Source organism: Oryctolagus cuniculus, chromosome 12, assembly GCF_964237555.1.
Source record: "Oryctolagus cuniculus chromosome 12, mOryCun1.1, whole genome shotgun sequence".
Classification (NCBI taxonomy): Eukaryota; Metazoa; Chordata; class Mammalia; order Lagomorpha; family Leporidae; genus Oryctolagus; species Oryctolagus cuniculus.
The window spans coordinates 3889376-3908371 of NC_091443.1; the positions used below are offsets into that span (position 1 = coordinate 3889376).

Below are 18996 nucleotides of genomic sequence, written 5' to 3' on the forward strand. Positions count from 1 at the left end.
AACTCATGCTGTGAAAAACAGACCGTGCAGTTGGGGTGCCTGGGATCGCTTCCATAGCACCGGGGTGATGGGTTTTCCTGATCCCCTGCCATCTCCACTCTCGCAGGATTTGTAAGAATGAATGTTCCGCAGAAAGAGAACCATATGATTCCAGTCGTGAATGACCGGTTTATGTAGCACACAAGGTTTTCCAAGAACTCTGTAATTAAACGTCAGCTAGCCATAACGCTGGGCCAGGTGGTTCTGGCAAACTCGTTAGCGGAGTCTTGCACGAGATAAGCGCCTTAGGCAGGTGTTCGCATGCGGTCTTGGGCATGCTCAGGACACACGGCTACTGTTACTCAAGGTGCTGCCTGAGGCTGCCTCTCTGCACTCTGCACTGGGTAGCACCTTTATAATGGCACGAGGCAGTGACGATCCATGTTTCCTGCAGCTGTGAATTTTCAAGAGCAGGCCATGCACGAGTTCAAAAAGTTTGTGGAAAATGCAAGTTAGGAACAATGCAACGTTTTCAAAAAAATTTTTGCAGCTAAATAAACCCATCTTTCAATTCTAGTTTGCAAGGATTTTGGAATTCGCCTCTGTGCATTCAGCAGGAGACCAGGGAAGGCTGCTTGGCCCCTGGTGCGCAAACCCCCAACCCAGCGCTGTGGGAACAGGAAGGAAGGGGCCTGTGGGCTCTGTGCCTGCAGGCACAGGAGACTGGGCCTCATCTGGGTTCTCGCCCCGCTGCTCCGTGTGTCTCTTGGCAGTGTCTCGTCCAGGCTTCAACTTCAATCCCAAGCCGAGCAGGGCAGCGGCAGCTCGTCCTGCTCCTCGTATTTGTGCACAGGGGGCTCAGAGCCTGAGACAGAGACGCTTCTGGAAAATCTCTCCGCACGGTGAGCAGAAGCCTTGCCAGCAAATGTCTCCCCGCCTCCTGCCTGCCCGCTGCTCCCCCCATCAGACCACGTGGAGTCCATGGGCTCTTGTTGTAGGGGCTGAAACCTCAAGTTTGTTCTGTACCCCTTGCCACTGGACTGAGGCAGATTTATTACGGTTAGGGGCTGCTGCTCACGGAGCCAAGGCGGTCCTGTGGGCCGCACAACATCCGGCTGCCTGCTCAGCAGAGGGAGTGCACCCCTGAGGATTCCTTGTCTTGCTTCTGCTGCCGGCCGCACCCAGCTCGCACCCACCCTCGCTGGCTGTGTCCAGTTTCACAGGGGATGGATCGGGGTTCAGAGTTCACGAAGAACAAGGCTGTTCCCGGACCAGGGGTTCACCTAAGCATATATTACAGGGTCCCTCTAATCAGGAAGCTGATGAAGCCAAACTTAAGGAGTAGAGAAAAATCTTTTTTTTCTAAAATATTTCTAAAATATTTGAAAGGCAGAATTCAGAGATGGGGAGGGAGAGGGAGAGGCAGGAGAGAGAGAGGTTCTTTCATCAGCTGGTTCACTCCCCAAAAGGCCACAATGGCTGGATCAGAAGTCAGGAACTGGGACCGGTGCTGTGGCGCAGCGGGTTAAAGCCCTGTGTGCCATAAGGGCGCCGGTTCGAGTCCCGGCTGCTCTGCTGCTCCACTTCTGATCCAGCTCTCTGCTCTGCTCTGGGAAAGCAGTAGATGATGGCCCAAGTCCTTGGGCCCCTGCACCCACATGGGAGACCTGGAAGAAGCTCCTGGCTCCTGGCTTTGGATCAGCTCAACCCTGGCTCTTACAGCCATTTGGGCAGTGAACCAGCTGATAGAAGACCTCTTCTCTGTCTCTACCTCTCTCTGTAACTCTGTCTTTCAAATAAAATAAAATAATAAAATAAGATAAAATATATCTCTAAAAAAAAAAAAAAAAGGCTGGCGCCGCGGCTCACTAGGCTAATCCTCCACCTGTGGCGCCGGTAACACCGGGTTCTAGTCCCGGTCGGGGCGCCGGATTCTGTCCTGGCTGCCCCTCTTCCAATCCAGCTCTCTGCTGTGGCCCGGGAGGGCAGTGGAGGATGGCCCAAGTGCTTGGGCCCTGCACCCCATGGGAGACCAGGAGAAGCACCTGGCTCCTGGCTTCGGATCAGCGCGGTGCGCCGGCCGCAGTGCGCCAGCCGCGGTGGCCATTGGAGGGTGAACCAACAGCAAAGGAAGACCTTTCTCTCTGTCTCTCTCACTGTCCACTCTGGCTGTCAAAAAAAAAAAGAAAGAAAGAAAGAAAGAAAGAAAGAAAGAAAGAAAGAAAGAAAGAAAGAAAGAAAGAAAGGAAGGAAGGAAGGAAAAAAGAAAGAAAGAAAGTCAGGAACCAGGAGCTTATTCCAGAACTCTCACCTGGGTGCAGGGACCCAAGGACTTGGTCCATCTTCTGCTGCTTTCCAGGTGCATTATTGGGGACCTGGATCTGAAGTGGAGCATCTGGGTCTCAAACTGGCACTCATGTGGGATGTCGGTGCTGCAGGCAGTAGCTTTACCTGCTATGCCACAGGGCCAGCTCCGTATCTCATGTCCCTTGGAGGGCAGTGTGCACCAGAGGAGACTTGTCCTGGACAGCACTGCAGGGGGTGGCACCTGCATCTCAGCTGGTAGCTGCCCTGTCTGTGGCTCCAGAACTGGTGCTGGAGGCCTGAATATGGACCTGTGCCTGGAGACTCCTGGATGGCATGTCACACGCTGGGTGCTGCAGGCCCTGTGTGTGCTCAGATGGTTTGACAAGTGCATGCAACAGGCTGCTCACAGCCCCACACTGGTGCCTGGGGCCCTGTTCTTTTCGCTAATAGAGAGAAAATGATAAATCTAGGGAAAGCTCGGGAATTTTAAATACCTCCTTTGAAACTGAAGAGCTGGCTACTAACAAGGGGATGCACAGATGTGAAGACCGTGGTGTGATGCCTTCGTGGGAGTTACCTTTAGCTGAGTAGAGTTACACACAGAGTGACTTGCACAGGTGTTAAGCACAGTTTGCAAAGTGCATAGCTGGATGTCAATGACACCCCCAAAACAGGGTAAAACAGTCCTCGGACAGTGCCCGCAGGACTCCCCGGGTCACCTGAGCGCCCCCTGTTCTGACTTCTGTGGGCGGCACAGAGCTGACATGAACATGGGATTCTCTCCTACATGCCCTTCCCGCTCCCGTGATGGTCATGAGATTCACCTGTGTCAGGACGTGAGGTTCACCTGTGTCGGGACGCAGCTCCACGGTCAGCTTCTCCTTGCACAGGACTGTGCACTGCTGTGACCTGACCGCCAGGTGGGCCACCTTCTGCAAATTTGTCTTCAGTTTTCGGTTAGGGTGCCCCAGGCAACCGCTTCCTGTGTCTCTCTTGAGCAAGATGCATGAGTCTGCTGGGATTCATTAAGACTTCCTTTAAACCCAGTTTCGCAGTAACTCCCATGGAAAATTGGCTTTTTTCCTTCATCCTGCTGCGACATGTTACTACGTGGAAGTACAAGTTTTTTGCAAGATAGGGTATGTGTCGATGAGATTTCACAAATAAGACCAGTGTAAGCAAATAATGAAGGATAGAATTAAAAGAGAGAGAATGATCCTGCGGGGGAAACAGGACACACAGCAGACTCATAGAATGGCAGCACTCCTGCCTCAGAATGAACCCTTGGGACATTTGGATCTGGCTAAAAGGCCCATGAGAGTCTCACAGGCATGGAAAGCCATGGCACAGTGGCAAAAAACAATCTAAATGAAAGATCCTGGTGAGCAAGACCCCAGCAGAAGGAACAGGCCACCAAGGAGAGAGGCACCTTTCTCTGAAGGGAGGAAGGAACCTCCACTGTGATACGGCCTTGACTAAACAAGTTCAGAGTCGGTGAACACAAGGGGCTTCCATAGCCTAGACAGCTCATAGCAAGATCTTGGGTGATTGCTGACATCATAAATAAGAGTGCTAATTGTTAAATCAACAACGGGAGTCACTGAGTACATGCTCCCCACGCAGGATCTCTGTCCTTAATGTGTTTTACTATGAAACTTAAAAACAACACTACTAGTCGAACAATACCCTATACGTTGTGCGGTTGTGTGAGTACAGCCTGTTGAAATCCTTGCTTAGTATATACTAAGTTGATCTTCAGTATATGAAGGTAATTGAAAATGAAACTTGATGAAGGGCAGGATGGGAGAGGGAGTGGGAGAGGGGAGGGCCACGGGAGAGAGGGAGGTTGTGGGGGGGAGCCACAACAATACAAATTTGCACTTTGTAAATTCACATTTATTAAATAAAAAAATAACTATATAACAAACAAAAAAAAAGGAACTTAATACTTTACCCTTTTAGTATTTTTTATGTTCTACTTAAAACTATTGGTTGAACTCTGTAATTAATACACAATTACTCTTAGGTGTTTAATTAATGCTATAACTAGTACTCAAATAGTATTTTACACTTTGTGTTTCTGCGTGGGTGCAAACTGTTGAAATCTTTACTTAATGTATGCTAAATTGATCTTCTGTATATAAAGATAATTGAAAATTAATCTTGATGTGAATGGAAAGGGAGAGGGAGTGGGAGAAGGGAGTGTTGTTGGTGGGAGGGAAGTTATGGGGGGGCTATTGTAATCCATAAGCTGTACTTTGGAAATTTATGTTCATTAAATAAAATAAAATAAAATAAAGTTTTTTGCATCCTTTATGTCCTACCTGTGACTCAAAGGGCTCTCACAGCACTGTTTGTCTACAGAACCTCCTGAGTGCCTGTTCGGACAGGTGTCCCTGCACAGTTGCATGTGCGTGTGTCTGCAGTCACGTGTGTGATTATAGTCATGTGTGCTGCACAGTTCAGTGCGCATGTGTCTGCAAAGTCGTGTGTGTTCACAGTCATGAGTGCCAGCTCAGCTGTGTGTGTGCCTCTATAGTCACGTGTGTGTGTGACCACACAGTCACTTCTGTGTGTGCCTGCACTCAGTGTGGGGGCACAGTTGTGTGCTTGGACAGTTACGTGGGTGTGTGCCCATGTGCGGTTTACAGGAATTCTCAAGGCGAGCCTTGCACGTGTGCAGTTTGTGTGTAGCTTGCATGTTTTCCAGTGGGCTGTTTCTGAAGGTGGAATGAAGGGCGTATGTGTGCACTGTGCAGTAGGGGAGAAGCCTGCACCCCAGGACAGGAGGGTTTTCCCGGCAGCTGCTGCTGGACATGCAGTGCTAACGCATCCATCGCGGCCGGTCCTTTGCATGTTTTATTGAAGCAAGCAAGCCAGACCACTTGCAGCAGGGAGATGTATTGTAGGCCTTTTAGTGCCCTGACTCCATGGGAGGTAAACACGATCCCAGAGAAAACGACTCTCTGGGCAAGGTCTGGAACTTCCCTAAAGTGGTCAGAAATCCTGCAGGTAAGACTTGAACACCACGGCTCTTTGTTTGAGGGAGAGGAAGGGCAGATTCCAAGGTGGAGAAGCAAGGTTCGTGTCTGAGGGGTGGACGTGAGCAGCCTGCTAATAAAATGCTCGCCTGCTCCCCGGCCTCTGACTGCTGCCATCCCACAGGGAGCTGTGCTGGCTGCCTGAGCTGGGCGTTAGTGGCACCTGGGACAAGGTGCTTCCCAGAGGGGAGGTGACAATCAAGGGAGGGTGATGCGGAGGGCAGACCAGGAAGAAGGGGCCCACCTGTCCCCACCTGTGCGGGGGAAGTGCCCCGGGGGAACGGCTGTGCTGCCCTTTGGCTTATGAGGCTGGAAGGGGGAGGTTATTGTTGAGTTTCTTGATTTTTTGGGGGGGTGACAAAGTGGGCTTTCCAGAACTCTCTCTATTTACCTCTTATCCTGTCCATGACCTCTGTTCACGTCCATTCTTTCACTTAATCCTCACCAATAAGGTCAGTCTTGCTACATCATTTTATAGTTCTGGAAAACCATTTTTTGGCATAGAGAAGGGTAAGGGATGATATTTATGAAACACAGCCCCTGCATTTGAAAGAAGCGGGGTGCCGGGGGAAGCAAGGACAGTAGATGCCCAAGCTTGGGGTGCCCTGTGCTTTGCACTGCACTCCTGGCACCCACGGTGGGACCACCCACAGGACACGTGGGAGTGACTTGCCCAGGCCACGTGGAGAGTGAGCAGTGAAGATACCCTGCTGACTGTGTCATGGGGTGCTTGCCTAGTCTCGTCTCGGATCCAGCTCTCCCCTGCCCTTCCGACTGCTCATTGCAGTGGCTTGGGGCGGGGGAGGGGCAGTGGTCAGAAGTGGCCAGAAGTGCTGACCTGACGCTGAAGTCCTTCAGGTAACCCGGTCTCCCTGCAGGGGGTCACTCAGCCCTTCATTTCCTCGCCTTCCCATCACTCTACCAAGGACGACTTCATGGAGCGTGGAGGGGCGCACTTGACCTCCTGAGGATGATGGGAAGGGCGTGCCTGTGGGCTCCCGTGTACCAGCCCTCACCTGGCTGTTTCCTCTGCTGCCTGCTGCTGTGCACATCCCACGTGCACGGGGGCTGGCACTGCACCCCTACACCACTCTGCATTGCGTCATATTGGCCCTGTCCCGTACTCCAGATTTGATACAGACTAACGACTATGGAGACTCACCCAGGATACAGCTACGAGGGACCAATACAATCAGCAATGGGCTTCTATTACAATAGCTGGCCACTAACGTGAGCCAAGAATCACATGGGCCAAGATGTTTAATGGCCACATAGCACGGTCCCACTGTCTGTCACCCACCACTCATTTGGGCCCCGGGAATGCGCGGGGGCCATGGGATTCTGAAGGTGGTACCACGCACGGCCAACCGGGATCCTGCTGGCCCCTCCTGCTCCAGGGCGTGGGGACACAGGATACCCTTGGCTGCCTCTCTTCTTCACATGTCCCATGAACAGCAGGGGATTTCCTCAGAAAGCTCCCATGCCTTGTCCCCTGGGGCAGGAGGCCCCCCGCTCTGTCTTTCCAAAGTGTGTGACTTGAGTCCCCACACGGGTCACATGAAGCCCAGGGGAGACCGGGAGTGGGGGTGGAGGATTAAATGGCAGGGTTGAGTGTTTTCAAAGTACTTTCCCAGTTACTACAAGTCCGTGCTGTTCCTTTTCACAGAAGGAAGAAGGCACCACTGTTCCTGCTTTCCGTTTGAGGCCCGTTGGTGAAAGGGTCGCCTTAATAAAAAGATTTTAAAATGCCCCTGAATCAGGTGCCAGCTCACCTTGGATACATGTGCAGCCCAAGGAGCCAAAGCTGCTTCCTGGTTGTTTGCTTTGGGATGTCACTAGATGACACAAGCAGAAATGCTAGCACGTCTGACTTTACAGACGGCCCGGGCCCAGGCGTAGTCTGGGGGCTTCGGAGCAACGCCTACATAATGCGTTGAGAGGATTTCTCTGAGCTAACATTTTGTGTGAATATGCACTTCAGCTGCGGACTCATTTCTTTTCAAAAATTCCTTTTCTATGTTGGCAAGCGTCTCCATGCCTGCTAACCATTCAGATGGACGAGGATGCCTTCCACATGGTCACGGCTTCCCCAGGGACCCCCTGAGACACACCGCAGGGCAGGGCCCTGATGGGAACGATTAGCAAGGTCTCCCAGCTGCCAGCAGCGGTGAACCATTACCTCAGCGTGCTCCTGGCTGATTCTAAACCCGAGCCCTCTTCACGTGACACTAACACCTGCAAGCCCGTTCTGTTGGTCCTCTCCTGCCAAAAAGCAATGGATGCAGCAGAACAAAGAGCAGTGGCATGTGGATAACAGAAAGAAAGGGGTTTAATTTCAGCTCTTGAATGATTGGCCCCAGCTTCCAAAGTACTGTCGGATCCAGGTGCTCACGGTCCTACCCTTGAAGCACATGTGTTTAAACGTCAAGGTCCCTCCACCTAGAGTCAACCCACAGTGACGATCACGTCATCACCAGTGTTGCTCTAAGCCCATGGTTTGCTTGTAGGCTTTCCAGGGGAGTCATCTGGAAGCTGTAAAAGTAGGAACGCCTCCAAGGATGCTGATTTGCTAGGTTTAGGGCGTGGCCTAAGCAGCAGTAGTAAAAGATTCCCAGGTGCCTGTAATCCACAGTCAAGGCTCAAGTCTGCTCTAGGCAGCCACAGGGCAGGGGGTAGGGAGGGCAGGACACCCAGGGAAGGATTCATGGCTGCCAACTCGCTGCACCTGCTCAAAAGGACATGGCCTTGGTCCTGAGCAAAGTGACTCACTCTCCCGGATTGTCCAAGGCTGTCCTGGTTTTTGCTCTGAAATGCCCACGTCCTGGAACGTACTGGGCAATCTGGGGAGGTTGGCCATGTGTCAGGAAGCCCGTAGAAGCAACGGGGGATGTGAGCCCGTGGGGACGTGGTCTGGACCAGCTGGTATCAGCATCACAGAAGCCGAAGCTCGGGAAAACCACGCGACGTGCGCTTGGAGCACGTTTTCCTCGGAGCTCCTCCTGCCCGCTCTCTCTGGCGGGAATTCTCCAGGGCGCGCTGTCTAAATCTGACAGCTCTGCAGAGGCGGAGACTTCACCTCTGTCAGATTTTCTTTTTTTAGGAAAAGCAGCAGAACAGGTTCTTTCAGTTCCTAAATGCCAAGTTATTATTAAAAGGTCATGAAAAATGGAATGAAAAGATAAGTTTAACATCCATGCATGTGCAGAGTCTTCAAAAAGGTTCGTGGAAGTTTTGCATTGTTCAAAATGCATCCATTTAAATGTGCTCACATGAAACTTGGCATTTAATTCAACTTCTCCTCACACTGAAGCAAGTAGCCACCGTTGTGCTGGAGTCGAGGGTGTGCTGACCAGTGGACTGCCCCCACGCCAGTGCTCACACCCAGTGATGTGGCGGAGTTAGGGCTTACGGGGAAAGGGGAGGCAAGCATCCACGGCACACCTGGCCTTCCGATAGAATGGATTCAAGGCCCAGGTCGCTTCCCTACAATGAGGCCTCTCAGGAGAACGTCACCCAGGGGGTGGGCTTGGCTCTCCAGTAGGGATGAAGCTGTCTCTAGGGAGGCTGGTCCAGGGATGCTAGGTCAATGCCAGGAGCCTGACCCGGCCTCCTTAACTTAATCATGTAGGTGAAGCATCGTTACATGATAAAGTCACATGCCTGCACTCGTCTGGCATCCCAGTATGGGGCGTGGGCACCCTAGGCAAGGCTGAATGCCCCCTCCTGGAGCTGACCTTTCATTGATGCATCCCTCTGCCAGTGGGAAAGTCAGGTTCGCTTTTGCCCCTGCACAGGTGTTAGGGTTCTGTCCCGTCCTTCAGCGCTTCAGAATCACTGCTCGTATGGGGACGTTCTAGGAGAAGTGTGTACTAACGAAGAGGATGTCAGCGGACCGGTGGTCAGTTACATAGGCTGAGATTCCAGGGAAGCCCCCTTCCCATTTCAAACATGGTGAAAATTTAAAAGAACAAAAACAAAAACACCCAAAAGTAAAACGCTCAGGGTATAACCAAGTTCCCATCCTTCCAAAGAAGGCAATCCCCAGGAACAAAAAAGGGAGAAACAACCCAGAGCCCACAGTGCACAGTGAATCCGGTCGGCTCCGGCTGCGGAGGTGAATCACGGGGCTGTGGGCCGGGCTCTCCTTGCTTTGCAGGGGAGGACTCATGTCCTTGGCCAAGGAACCTGTTTGCCTCTCAAGGGCTAGGATGGAAAAAGCGTCAGCCCGGCCAACACCGTAAGTAGGTGTGAGTTCTGAATTCAGGCTACTAATGTGATACAGGGACCCTAAGCCAACAGAATTAAAATCTCGTGGTTAATGAAACCCACATGGCCTCTGGCTGAGGCAAATTCCAAACTGCTTGCTGGAGATACTGACACAGCGTGGGTGCCGTAGACTAATAGGACCAGCAAGAGTGGAAATCAGTGAGCATCAACCTCGGGCCAGGAAGCCTGCTGCGGGATGAGAACAGTGCTGCATTGTCAGGCATTCAGCACAGAGGAGTGAGGACACCAACAAGGAGAACAGGCTGCTCACGATTCGCTAGCACCTTTGACTTCCAGGACGAAGAATGAGTTCTAAGAGAGGTAAGAGAAGGTGGGGCTAAATGCGTGAGAACAACAGCGCAGAAAATGGGTAAGCCCTGAGTCAAAGCTACGTGTGGCTGACCAGAGACGTTGGTAACGCGCAGTCATGCAGAGAGCTGGAAAACACGCTGTAGGAAAGCGTGCATTAAACACGAAGAAGAGAAGGCTGCTGCAGCGGCGACGTCGGAGAGAACGGATTTGGGATAAAGAGGCACAAACGTGTACTTTATACCATGGCACTAAGTTCACCCCCAGAAATATAAAAGTATAAGTTGCACAAATCTAAAAATATAGCTTGGAAATAGTGAAAAGAAAAAGGCTCACAGAAGTACAAGACCAAACTGACAGGCTCACAGTCCCAAAGAACTTGCTGACTTAACACCTCTCAGAAACAGAGGAAGTAGACAAAAAATTAGCAGTTGGTAACAAATTTGATCAACCGTTTCAACAGTTGCGTATGCATATCCATTAGCCATAAACTTGTATTTATATGCACATGTGTGCATATAGTATGTTAGCTATTATATAGATAATGTATAATACTATATTAACATATAACAGCATAAATGTCATATATAGAGAACTTATATACATATATATGTATATAAGTATATACATATATATACATATACATATATATATACATATAACAGCATAAATGTCATATATAGAGAACTTATATACTTAGATGTACATCTTAACCAGCAAACAGAAACTACATTCTATTCAAGCCCATATTAACCTTTAAAATAAATATTGACAGCATATTAATCTGTAAAGGAGATTTTGATAAAGGAAAAGTATCAATATAATTCATATTATATGTTTTAGTCCACAGTTCTGTTGAATTAGAAATAAAAAATGAAATCATAGTTTAGGAATGGCTGGCGCCATGGCTCACTAGGCTAATACTCTGCCTGCATCTCCGGCACCCTGGGTTCTAGTCCCGGTCAGGGCGCCGGATTCTGTCCCTGTTGCCCCTCTTCCCTGCTGTGGCCAGGGAGTGCAGTGGAGGATGGCCCAAGTCCCTGGGCCCTGCACCCGCATGGGAGACCAGGAGAAGCACCTGGCTCCTGGCTTCGGATCAGCGCTATGCACCGGCTACAGCGGCCATTGGAGGGTGAACCAACGGTAAAGGAAGACCTTCCTCTCTGTCTCTCCCTCTCTCACTGTCCACTCTGCCCTCAAAAAAAAAAAAAAAAAAAAAGAGAGAGAGATTAGGAATAAACATGCAGACACACAGGAAAATCACAAATTTATAATAGATGAAAGATCTACAGGATTTTGAGAGGAAAGGATTTCTTAGACAAGACAAAAAGACTCAAGTCAAAATTAAAAGACAGATACATTGAACAAACCAAATGAAAGAATTTGTATCCCTAACAACACTCAAAATGTTAAAAAGGAAGAATGAGAGGAGAAAGATGCTGTAATAAGTAGATGGTCCAAGTCCCACATGGAGACCAGGAAGAAGCTCGTGGCTCCTGGCTTCAGATCGGCACAGTTCCAACTGTTGCGGCCATCTGGGGAGTGAACCATTGGATGGAAGACCTCTCTCTCTCTCTCTCTCTCTCTCTCTGCCTCTCCTCTCTATGTGTAACTCTGACTTTCAAATAAATCAATCAATCTTAAAAAAAAAAATGAAAGATGCTGTAATAAAAGTTAAAAGACAGTTACCAATTGGGAGAATATATTACAAATATACTTACATACAGCAGATTAATTATTAACATCCAGTCTATATAATAGAGCTTTTGGCATCAATTAGAAGAAGGAAACAAGTTGATACCACAATTTGTTTGTAGGCTGCTTCTGGGTCTATTAAAATGTTATAAAAATGCCCCATGGATGTTACTTTGGGGAAGGAAAATGAAAAAGCAGTTCATGGGAGGAATAAACTTCAACTTTATATTTAATCCCCTGCCTCTATAATGGATATTATTTTCAATCAAAATGGGAAAATGCTAGTATTTGTTAATTTACCAAGGAAACTGAAAATATATGAGCCAAATGATTCTTTATGTGTGTGTGTGTGTGTGTGTGAGAGAGAGAGAGAGAGAGAGAGTGAGTTTATTTATTGCTAGATTTCATGATAGTGCTTATTTTTTCCAGAGCAAGATTGGCACGTGGTCCTTCAAATAAGGAAATTTTGTATCTCAGTTGACTTAATTGGTCAAAAATGTTAATATGCTAATGTGTGGTTCATGTATATAGTTCTTCAGCCATTGGTTATGTTTTTACAACATCTAATGCACAATCATAGGAAAATCAGGAAGTAGTATTTTATAATCGGTATGCACAAAATTGAAGAACAGCAACAAGAAAGAAAGACAACCGAGGGGTGTGGGGAGCAACCCGGACTAGACTAAGTTACTGGAATTAAGACTTATTCTATACATCTGCTCTCCCACAATATGGCGCTGAGAAGGGAGAAACAGCTTCTACACAGCTGCCTCCAGTTCAACCAATAAACTGTAGGACCTGCTCCTGATTGGAGGAGAGCAGCGTACTCGGTGTGTGGGTAGCAGAGTTGGGATTGGTGGAAGAGGACTATAAAGGAGGAGAGAGACAACATGCACCAGGAACATCTGAGGGAACACCTGTGCAGCCCCCGAGAGAGCCGGCCGGCAGTGTGCCGCTCCCCTGCGGAAGTGGGGAAAGTGGCCAGGGGGAACCACCCTTCCACGGAGGTGGAAGGGACGGTAGCCAACCCAGGAAGAACCAGCAGCAAACCCGGGGAGGGCCGAGCAGACGAAAGAACAGCGCAGGGTCCTGTGTCGTTCCTCCATGAAGAGGGGGAGTGACATAATGGTGCCGTGACTCGGATATGAAGCCTAGGCAGGGTTTAGTGTCGTTCCTCCGTGAAGAGGGGGAGCGACATAATGGTGCCGTGACTCGGATAGGAAACTTAGGAGGGAAGAAATGGGAAGAAGTGGGAAAAGTACCGGAGAGAGAGACTAGCAAAGAGCCTAGGGAAAAGCTGGATGGAAAAGGTGCCGGAAGAAGCTATTGAAAGCCTAGGCATAGACTCAGATACGGACTGTGGGAAAGAAGTTAGGATTGAAAGCGAAAGTGAAAGCTTTCATAGACTCGGATGCGGACTATGGCGGGGAAGCTAGGAGATTGAAAGTGAATGTGAAACCTAGAAGAAACTTAAGACTTGGATACGGACTGTGGGGAGAGGCCAGGAGAAATGAGAGGGGAATATTGTTGTTGGAAGAAAAGTTAGGGAAACATACCGGGTAGAGAAAAATATGTTAGGGAGGATGAAGCCGCGAGTGCAGGCTGAAGCGGAGACGTAAGCAATCTTGGGATTCTTCAAGTCAGCCCGGGGAGCAAAAGGCGAAAATCTGGAACCAGAGGCAGAGACGTGGGCTGCCAGGTTGGAATCTGTCAGATTAGCCCGGGGAGCAAAGGACAGGAAGCCAAGCCGAAGGGCGCAGACGTGAGCTGGGTTGAATTCGCCAGGTTAGCCCGGGGAACTTGGACTGAATACCGGTGGCGGAAACGTGAGCTGTGCTGTGTGACTCGTGGAAGCCGCCGCGTGCAGAGAGAGCACGGGGCGTGAATAGATAGGGAACGTGGGGCTAGTGCGAGGCCGTGGTGCGGGCGCGGAGACCGCGGAGTGCGCGCGCGAAGCCGGGAAGCCGCGCAGATGAGAGAAGCATGGGCTGAAGCGGCTCAGAGCTGGGAAGCCGCCGAGAAGCAGCCTCGGGGCGGGCGCTGGGAAGCCGCAGGGATAAGAGAAACAGAAGTTTAGAAGTAAAATGAGAGAAATAGGAATGCTGGCAGATAGAAGTAAAATGGGAGAGATAGGAATGCCCGAAGATAGAGAAATAGAGAAAAATAAGGCCTCCCCTCAACATGGCAATGAGAGAGCTTGGATTCGGTCTGCCTGATTAGGGAGGTGGTGAGCACCTGCGGGCGGCTAGCAGCTTATGCACCGCAGGTCACCGAAGATAGGCACGAATCAACACCAATAAGTCTCCCCACAATACGGCAATGAGAGGGCTTGGATTCGGTTTGCCTGATTGGTAGGGCTTGTAAGCACCTGCAGGCAGTTCTAGCAGAGCAGAGCATGCGCTGCAGGGCACCGAACACAGGCACGCATCAGCGCCTAAAAACCTCCTCACAACATGGCAAAGAGAGGACCCAGATTCGGTTTGCCTGATTGATAGGGCTTGTAAGCACCTGTGGGCAACTCTAGCAAGCAGAGCAGAGTGTGTGCCGCGGGGCACCGAAGACAGGCGCCTATCAACGCCAAAAAATAAAAAGAAAGGGGGATCTGTGGGGAGCAACCCGGACTAGACTAAGTTACTGGAATTAAGACTTATTCTATACATCTGCTCTCCCACAATATGGCGCTGAGAAGGGAGAAACAGCTTCTACACAGCTGCCTCCAGTTCAACCAATAAACTGTAGGACCTGCTCCTGATTGGAGGAGAGCAGCGTACTCGGCGTGTGGGTAGCAGAGTTGGGATTGGTGGAAGAGGACTATAAAGGAGGAGAGAGACAACATGCACCAGGAACATCTGAGGGAACACCTGTGCAGCCCCCGAGAGAGCCGGCCGGCAGTGTGCCGCTCCCCTGCGGAAGTGGGGAAAGTGGCCAGGGGGAACCGCCCTTCCACGGAGGTGGAAGGGACGGTAGCCAACCCAGGAAGAACCAGCAGCAAACCCGGGGAGGGCCGAGCAGACGAAAGAACAGCGCAGGGTCCTGTGTCGTTCCTCCACGAAGAGGGGGAGCGACAAGGGGCAAATCATCAAGACTTGGTAACAAAACCCACGTTTTTACAAAAGAGAAAAGTACTAGTGTGACAGGATTGTGAAGTCCACACCTCTGGCAGACTTGGAAGAGGACAAGTGGGCTTTGATCTTCAGACAGACAAGGAAGGCACTTTGGGCAGCAAGTGAGGGGAAACACATCTCAAATGGGCTCAAATGATGATGACAAACCTTGTGAATAGTTACCTAACAGGAAGGAGACATGGCTAATGGGAAGTCATGTAGAGTTGAAAAAGATGGGGGAGGGGTTGTTCAGGGCTCACCGGACACCACCAAGTACTTTGTGGATGTTTGCTCTGCCAGCCTGGGACTTGTCCTCACCCTCAGCCTGGATACTCCAGCCTCAAGGATCAAAATTGGATTAAAGACATATATAAATATAAATATATGTGTATATATATATGTGTGTGTGTGTATGTGTGTAGTTTCTCTTTCTTTGTCCTGTATTTATTTTCATTTTATTTTAAAGACAGAGAACTAGAGAGACAGACAGTGAGATCTTCCATCCACTGGTTCCGTCCACCAAAGCCTGTAACTGCCAGGGCTGGGTCAGGCAAAAGCCAGGCGTCTAGAACTCAGTCCAGGTCTCTCAAGTGGTTGGAAGAGACCCAGGTGCTTGAGCACCTGCTGCCTCCAATTCCTATGACAAAGGATCCATGCTAGGAAGGGACCACCGGAAGCCACCACAAGACCCTCCCCTTCATAACAGCTCCAGTGCACAGGACCAAGGGTGGACCTGATCCAGGGCTGATTGAGATGGGCCAATCAGCTTCTTTCACACAAGACGACAGACTCTCTTTCTCAAAAAATAAATAAATAAATAAATAAAATAATAATTAAAAAAATGCAGACGTTCTTCGCCGAGAGTCGCCGCGGTTTCCTGCTTCAACAGTGCTTGGACGGAACCCGGCGCTCGACCCCCGCCCCAGCCGGCCACTCAGAGCCAGCCCTCCGCCAGCTTCTCACAGCGCCCTCGGACCGCCCGCAGGCCCTCGCCGCCCCTCCAGCTCCGTGCAGCCGCCGCCGCCGCCTCTCAGCCGCCCGCCACGACGTCCGCGTCTTCTTCGCAGGTGTGCCAGAACTACCACCAGGACTCGGAGGCCGCCATCAACCGCCAAATCAACCTGGAGCTCTACGCCTCCTATGTCTACCTGTCCATGTCTTACTACTTTGACCGTGATGATGTGGCTTTGAAGAACTTTGCCAAATACTTCCTCCACCAGTCTCACGAGGAGAGAGAACACGCTGAGAAACTGAAGAAGCTGCAGAACCAGCGAGGGGGCCGGATCTTCTTTCAGGACATCAAGAAACCAGAGTATGATGACTGGGGAAGTGGGCTGAATGCAATGGAGTGTGCACTGCACCTGGAAAAAAGTGTGAATCAGTCACTACTGGAACTGCACAAACTGGCCACGGACAAAAATGACCCCCACTTGTGTGACTTCATTGAGACGCATTACCTGAATGAGCAGGTGAAGTCCATCAGAGAACTGGGTGACCACGTAACTAACTTGCGCAAGATGGGAGCCCCCGAATCTGGCATGGTGGAGTATCTCTTTGACAAGCACACCCTGGGACACAGTGATAACGAGAGCTAAGCCTTAGGCTCACTTCCTGGCTGTGCACCACGGCAGTGCCTGCATGTCGGGGCTGCCTTTACCTTTTCTAGACATTGTACCAAAACATCCACCTGCATACTTTAATTTGTACCATTCCTTCAAATAAAGAAATTTGGTACCAAAAAAAAAAGGGTGCACATGAGCAGGAAGCTACATCAGAAGTGGAGTAGGGGCCGGCATTGTGGCATAGCAGATAATGCTGCTGCCTTCAGTGCTGGCATCCCATATAGGTTTATGTTCAAGTCAGATAATGCTGCTGCCTTCAGTGCTGGCATCCCATATAGGTTTATGTTCAAGTTCTGGCTGCTCCACTTCCAATCCATCTCTCTGCTATGGCTTGGGACAGCAATACAAGATGGACCAAGACCTTGGGCCCGGCACCCTCATGGGAGACCTGGAAGAAGCTCCTGGCTCTTGGCTTCGAAATAGCACAGCTCTGGCCATTATGGCCATCTGGGGAGTGAACAGTGGATGGAAGACCTCTCTCTCTCTCTCTCTCTCTCTCTCTCTCTCTCTCTCTGCCTTTGCTCGTCTGTAACTCTGCCTTTCAAATAAATAAATGAATCTTCAAAAAACCAAGTGTAGTAGCTAGGAAGTGGACCATTGTCTTCTGGAGTTCATGGTCTACATTCACAGAAAGCTGGAGTTGAGCACTGGAACTTGGAATTGAATCCAGTCAGTTTGATATGGGAGAGAGGCATCACAGTTGGCGTCTTAACTACTAGACCAAACACCAGCACTCAGCCTGACTTGCTCAGCTTCTGAATATAAGGGGGAAATTTGGTATTTGTGTGTCTGACTCATTTCACTTTCTATAATGTCGTCCAGTTCCTTTAGTTTCCTGCAAATCATAGGATCTCATTCTTTTTATGGTTGAATGCTATTCCATTGTGTATGTAGGTGTATATCACATTTTCTTTATCCATTTATCTGCCGATGGGAAGTGGTTGAGTCTTTATCTGGGCTATTGCGAATTAAGCTGCAGGCAACATGGAAACGCTTTGTGGGGGGTTATGCTGGATTTATATTGGTTTTCTAAATATTCTTGTAGAAATAGAGGAAGGCTTCAAAGCATTTTATCAATGCTGTATTCAAATTTTCCTCCCTCTCCTCCAGCCCACATATTTGGAGGAACGCGTTGATACTTATTTGTTGAGTCAGCATTGAGTTCCGCAGGACCCACCATCCCCACCCTGCGGGTGTTATGTCAATCCTGAGCTCCTAACCCAGGCTCTGACTCACCCTCATGACTAACCTGAGCCATTTCTCCTGAAACCTGGAGACAGTGAAGGGTGTGATTGCATGGAGTTCTGCCCCTGACAGAGCAGTGTTGATGGAAACCCTTACGTCAGTGAGGCCCCTTCTCTGGGCTAACAGCACCCGCGTGGCAAAGCCCGAGGCTGTTTGAAAGCCAAAGATCGAGGACCTGTGAGCTCTGGGGTGACATTCTTGCAGTGCCAGGCTGAAACGTGCCCTATTCGCGCCAAAGGAGTGGTGCTGCCTTAGATTTCGGGCTCTGCTACCTGCCCTCCTCTCATTTTTGCCATTCCTGCCCCTGGAGGGAACTGGTGCTGTTTTCCTTGGCTCTGCAGGCATCTCTCTGCCACTACTGTTGTGGATGTGTAGGCAGAGGTTAAGGGGAGTCAGCTCTCTCACTAGGACCCCCTGAAGGGTTTCCCCTTGTATCTTATCCCTTTCTCATCTACATTATCATTAAGAGTGCCTTTCTCCCTTTCATCCCTTTGGGTCATGTTCCCAGAAAGCTTTATTTTGAAACCATGGAATGATCCTTAAATGATGTCTAGTGACTGGAAGCAACAGAATGTACTTCTTTGTGGTCAGAACTGCAATGTTGGCGGAGTTATAACCTGATTTCCCTTTGTCCCATTGTCATCAGCGGGATTCTGGCGGGTGGCAGCTGGGGGTACAGAATCCTGCGGCGCTGGCTTTGGTGCTGTGCTCACTGTCCCCGTGGCTGCTGGAGATGCACCTTGCTTTCTTCCAGCTTCAATCTTCCAGTTTCTAAACTGGCAGTCAGACTTTTACCAAATAGATTTGTGGGACGTTTAAATAAAATGATGACATAGAGTACCCACAGTTTTGAGAATGTGGAACACGTTTGGCTAATGTTACTATTACTAAGAAACATTAGCTACTATTACTTAGAGCAGTGAATTATGTTTTATGTCTATTACAATACAAGATTAAGGTATTAAGATGGCTATTAAGAGTAAGACAAACAAAATATTTTATTTTGCTTGCACTTATTCCTCTTCCAATGGTTCCTTTATTTATATGGACCCAGGTTTCTTATCCATACCTTTTTCCTGTTTCTCTAAGAAAACGTTTGAACTTTCAGGTTTGTTGGCAATAAATTAGCTCTGTTTATGTTTTCTTGAGAAACTATTTGTTTCTCTTTCACTTCACAGAGGTAATTTTGCCTGATCTAAAATTCTACGATGGTGGAGGTTTTGCTACACAATATTTTTCCTCTGCTTTCTTTTTGTTTATGTGATTTCTGGCGCAAATTCTGTTGCAATTCTTGTCCTTGTTCCTGTACACATAAGATTTTTCCCCCTGACTTTTTTCAACATATTTTCTTTGTCTTGTGGTTTCTGCAGTTTGAATATGATATGATTTGTTTTGCTTGGCTTTGTTTTGCTCTTCCTAAAGATCACC

At 49.4% G+C, this 18996-nt stretch overlaps 1 protein-coding gene across 1 annotated transcript; it reads left to right on the forward strand.

The window, feature by feature from the left end:
• Positions 1 to 420: 420 nt before the first annotated feature.
• LOC100349285 (ferritin, mitochondrial-like) lies at positions 421 to 16447 on the forward strand. The gene is made up of 3 exons (XM_051823019.2): positions 421 to 490; positions 557 to 881; positions 15549 to 16447. The coding sequence occupies exons 1-3, from the start codon at positions 421 to 423 to the stop codon at positions 16294 to 16296; spliced, it is 1143 nt and encodes a 380-aa protein (XP_051678979.2). The 3' UTR covers positions 16297 to 16447.
• Positions 16448 to 18996: the final 2549 nt, after the last annotated feature.

Excerpts from the sequence above, each read along its gene's own strand:
- LOC100349285 (XM_051823019.2), top strand. The coding sequence starts at position 421 with ATGTTTCCTGCAGCTGTGAATTTTCAAGAGCAGGCCATGCACGAGTTC. Across the intron at positions 491-556 it reads AAAGTTTGTGGAAAATGCAA|TTTGCAAGGATTTTGGAATT; the intron begins GTTAGGAACAAT and ends TTTCAATTCTAG. Across the intron at positions 882-15,548 it reads CTGGAAAATCTCTCCGCACG|ACGTTCTTCGCCGAGAGTCG; the intron begins GTGAGCAGAAGC and ends AAAAAAATGCAG.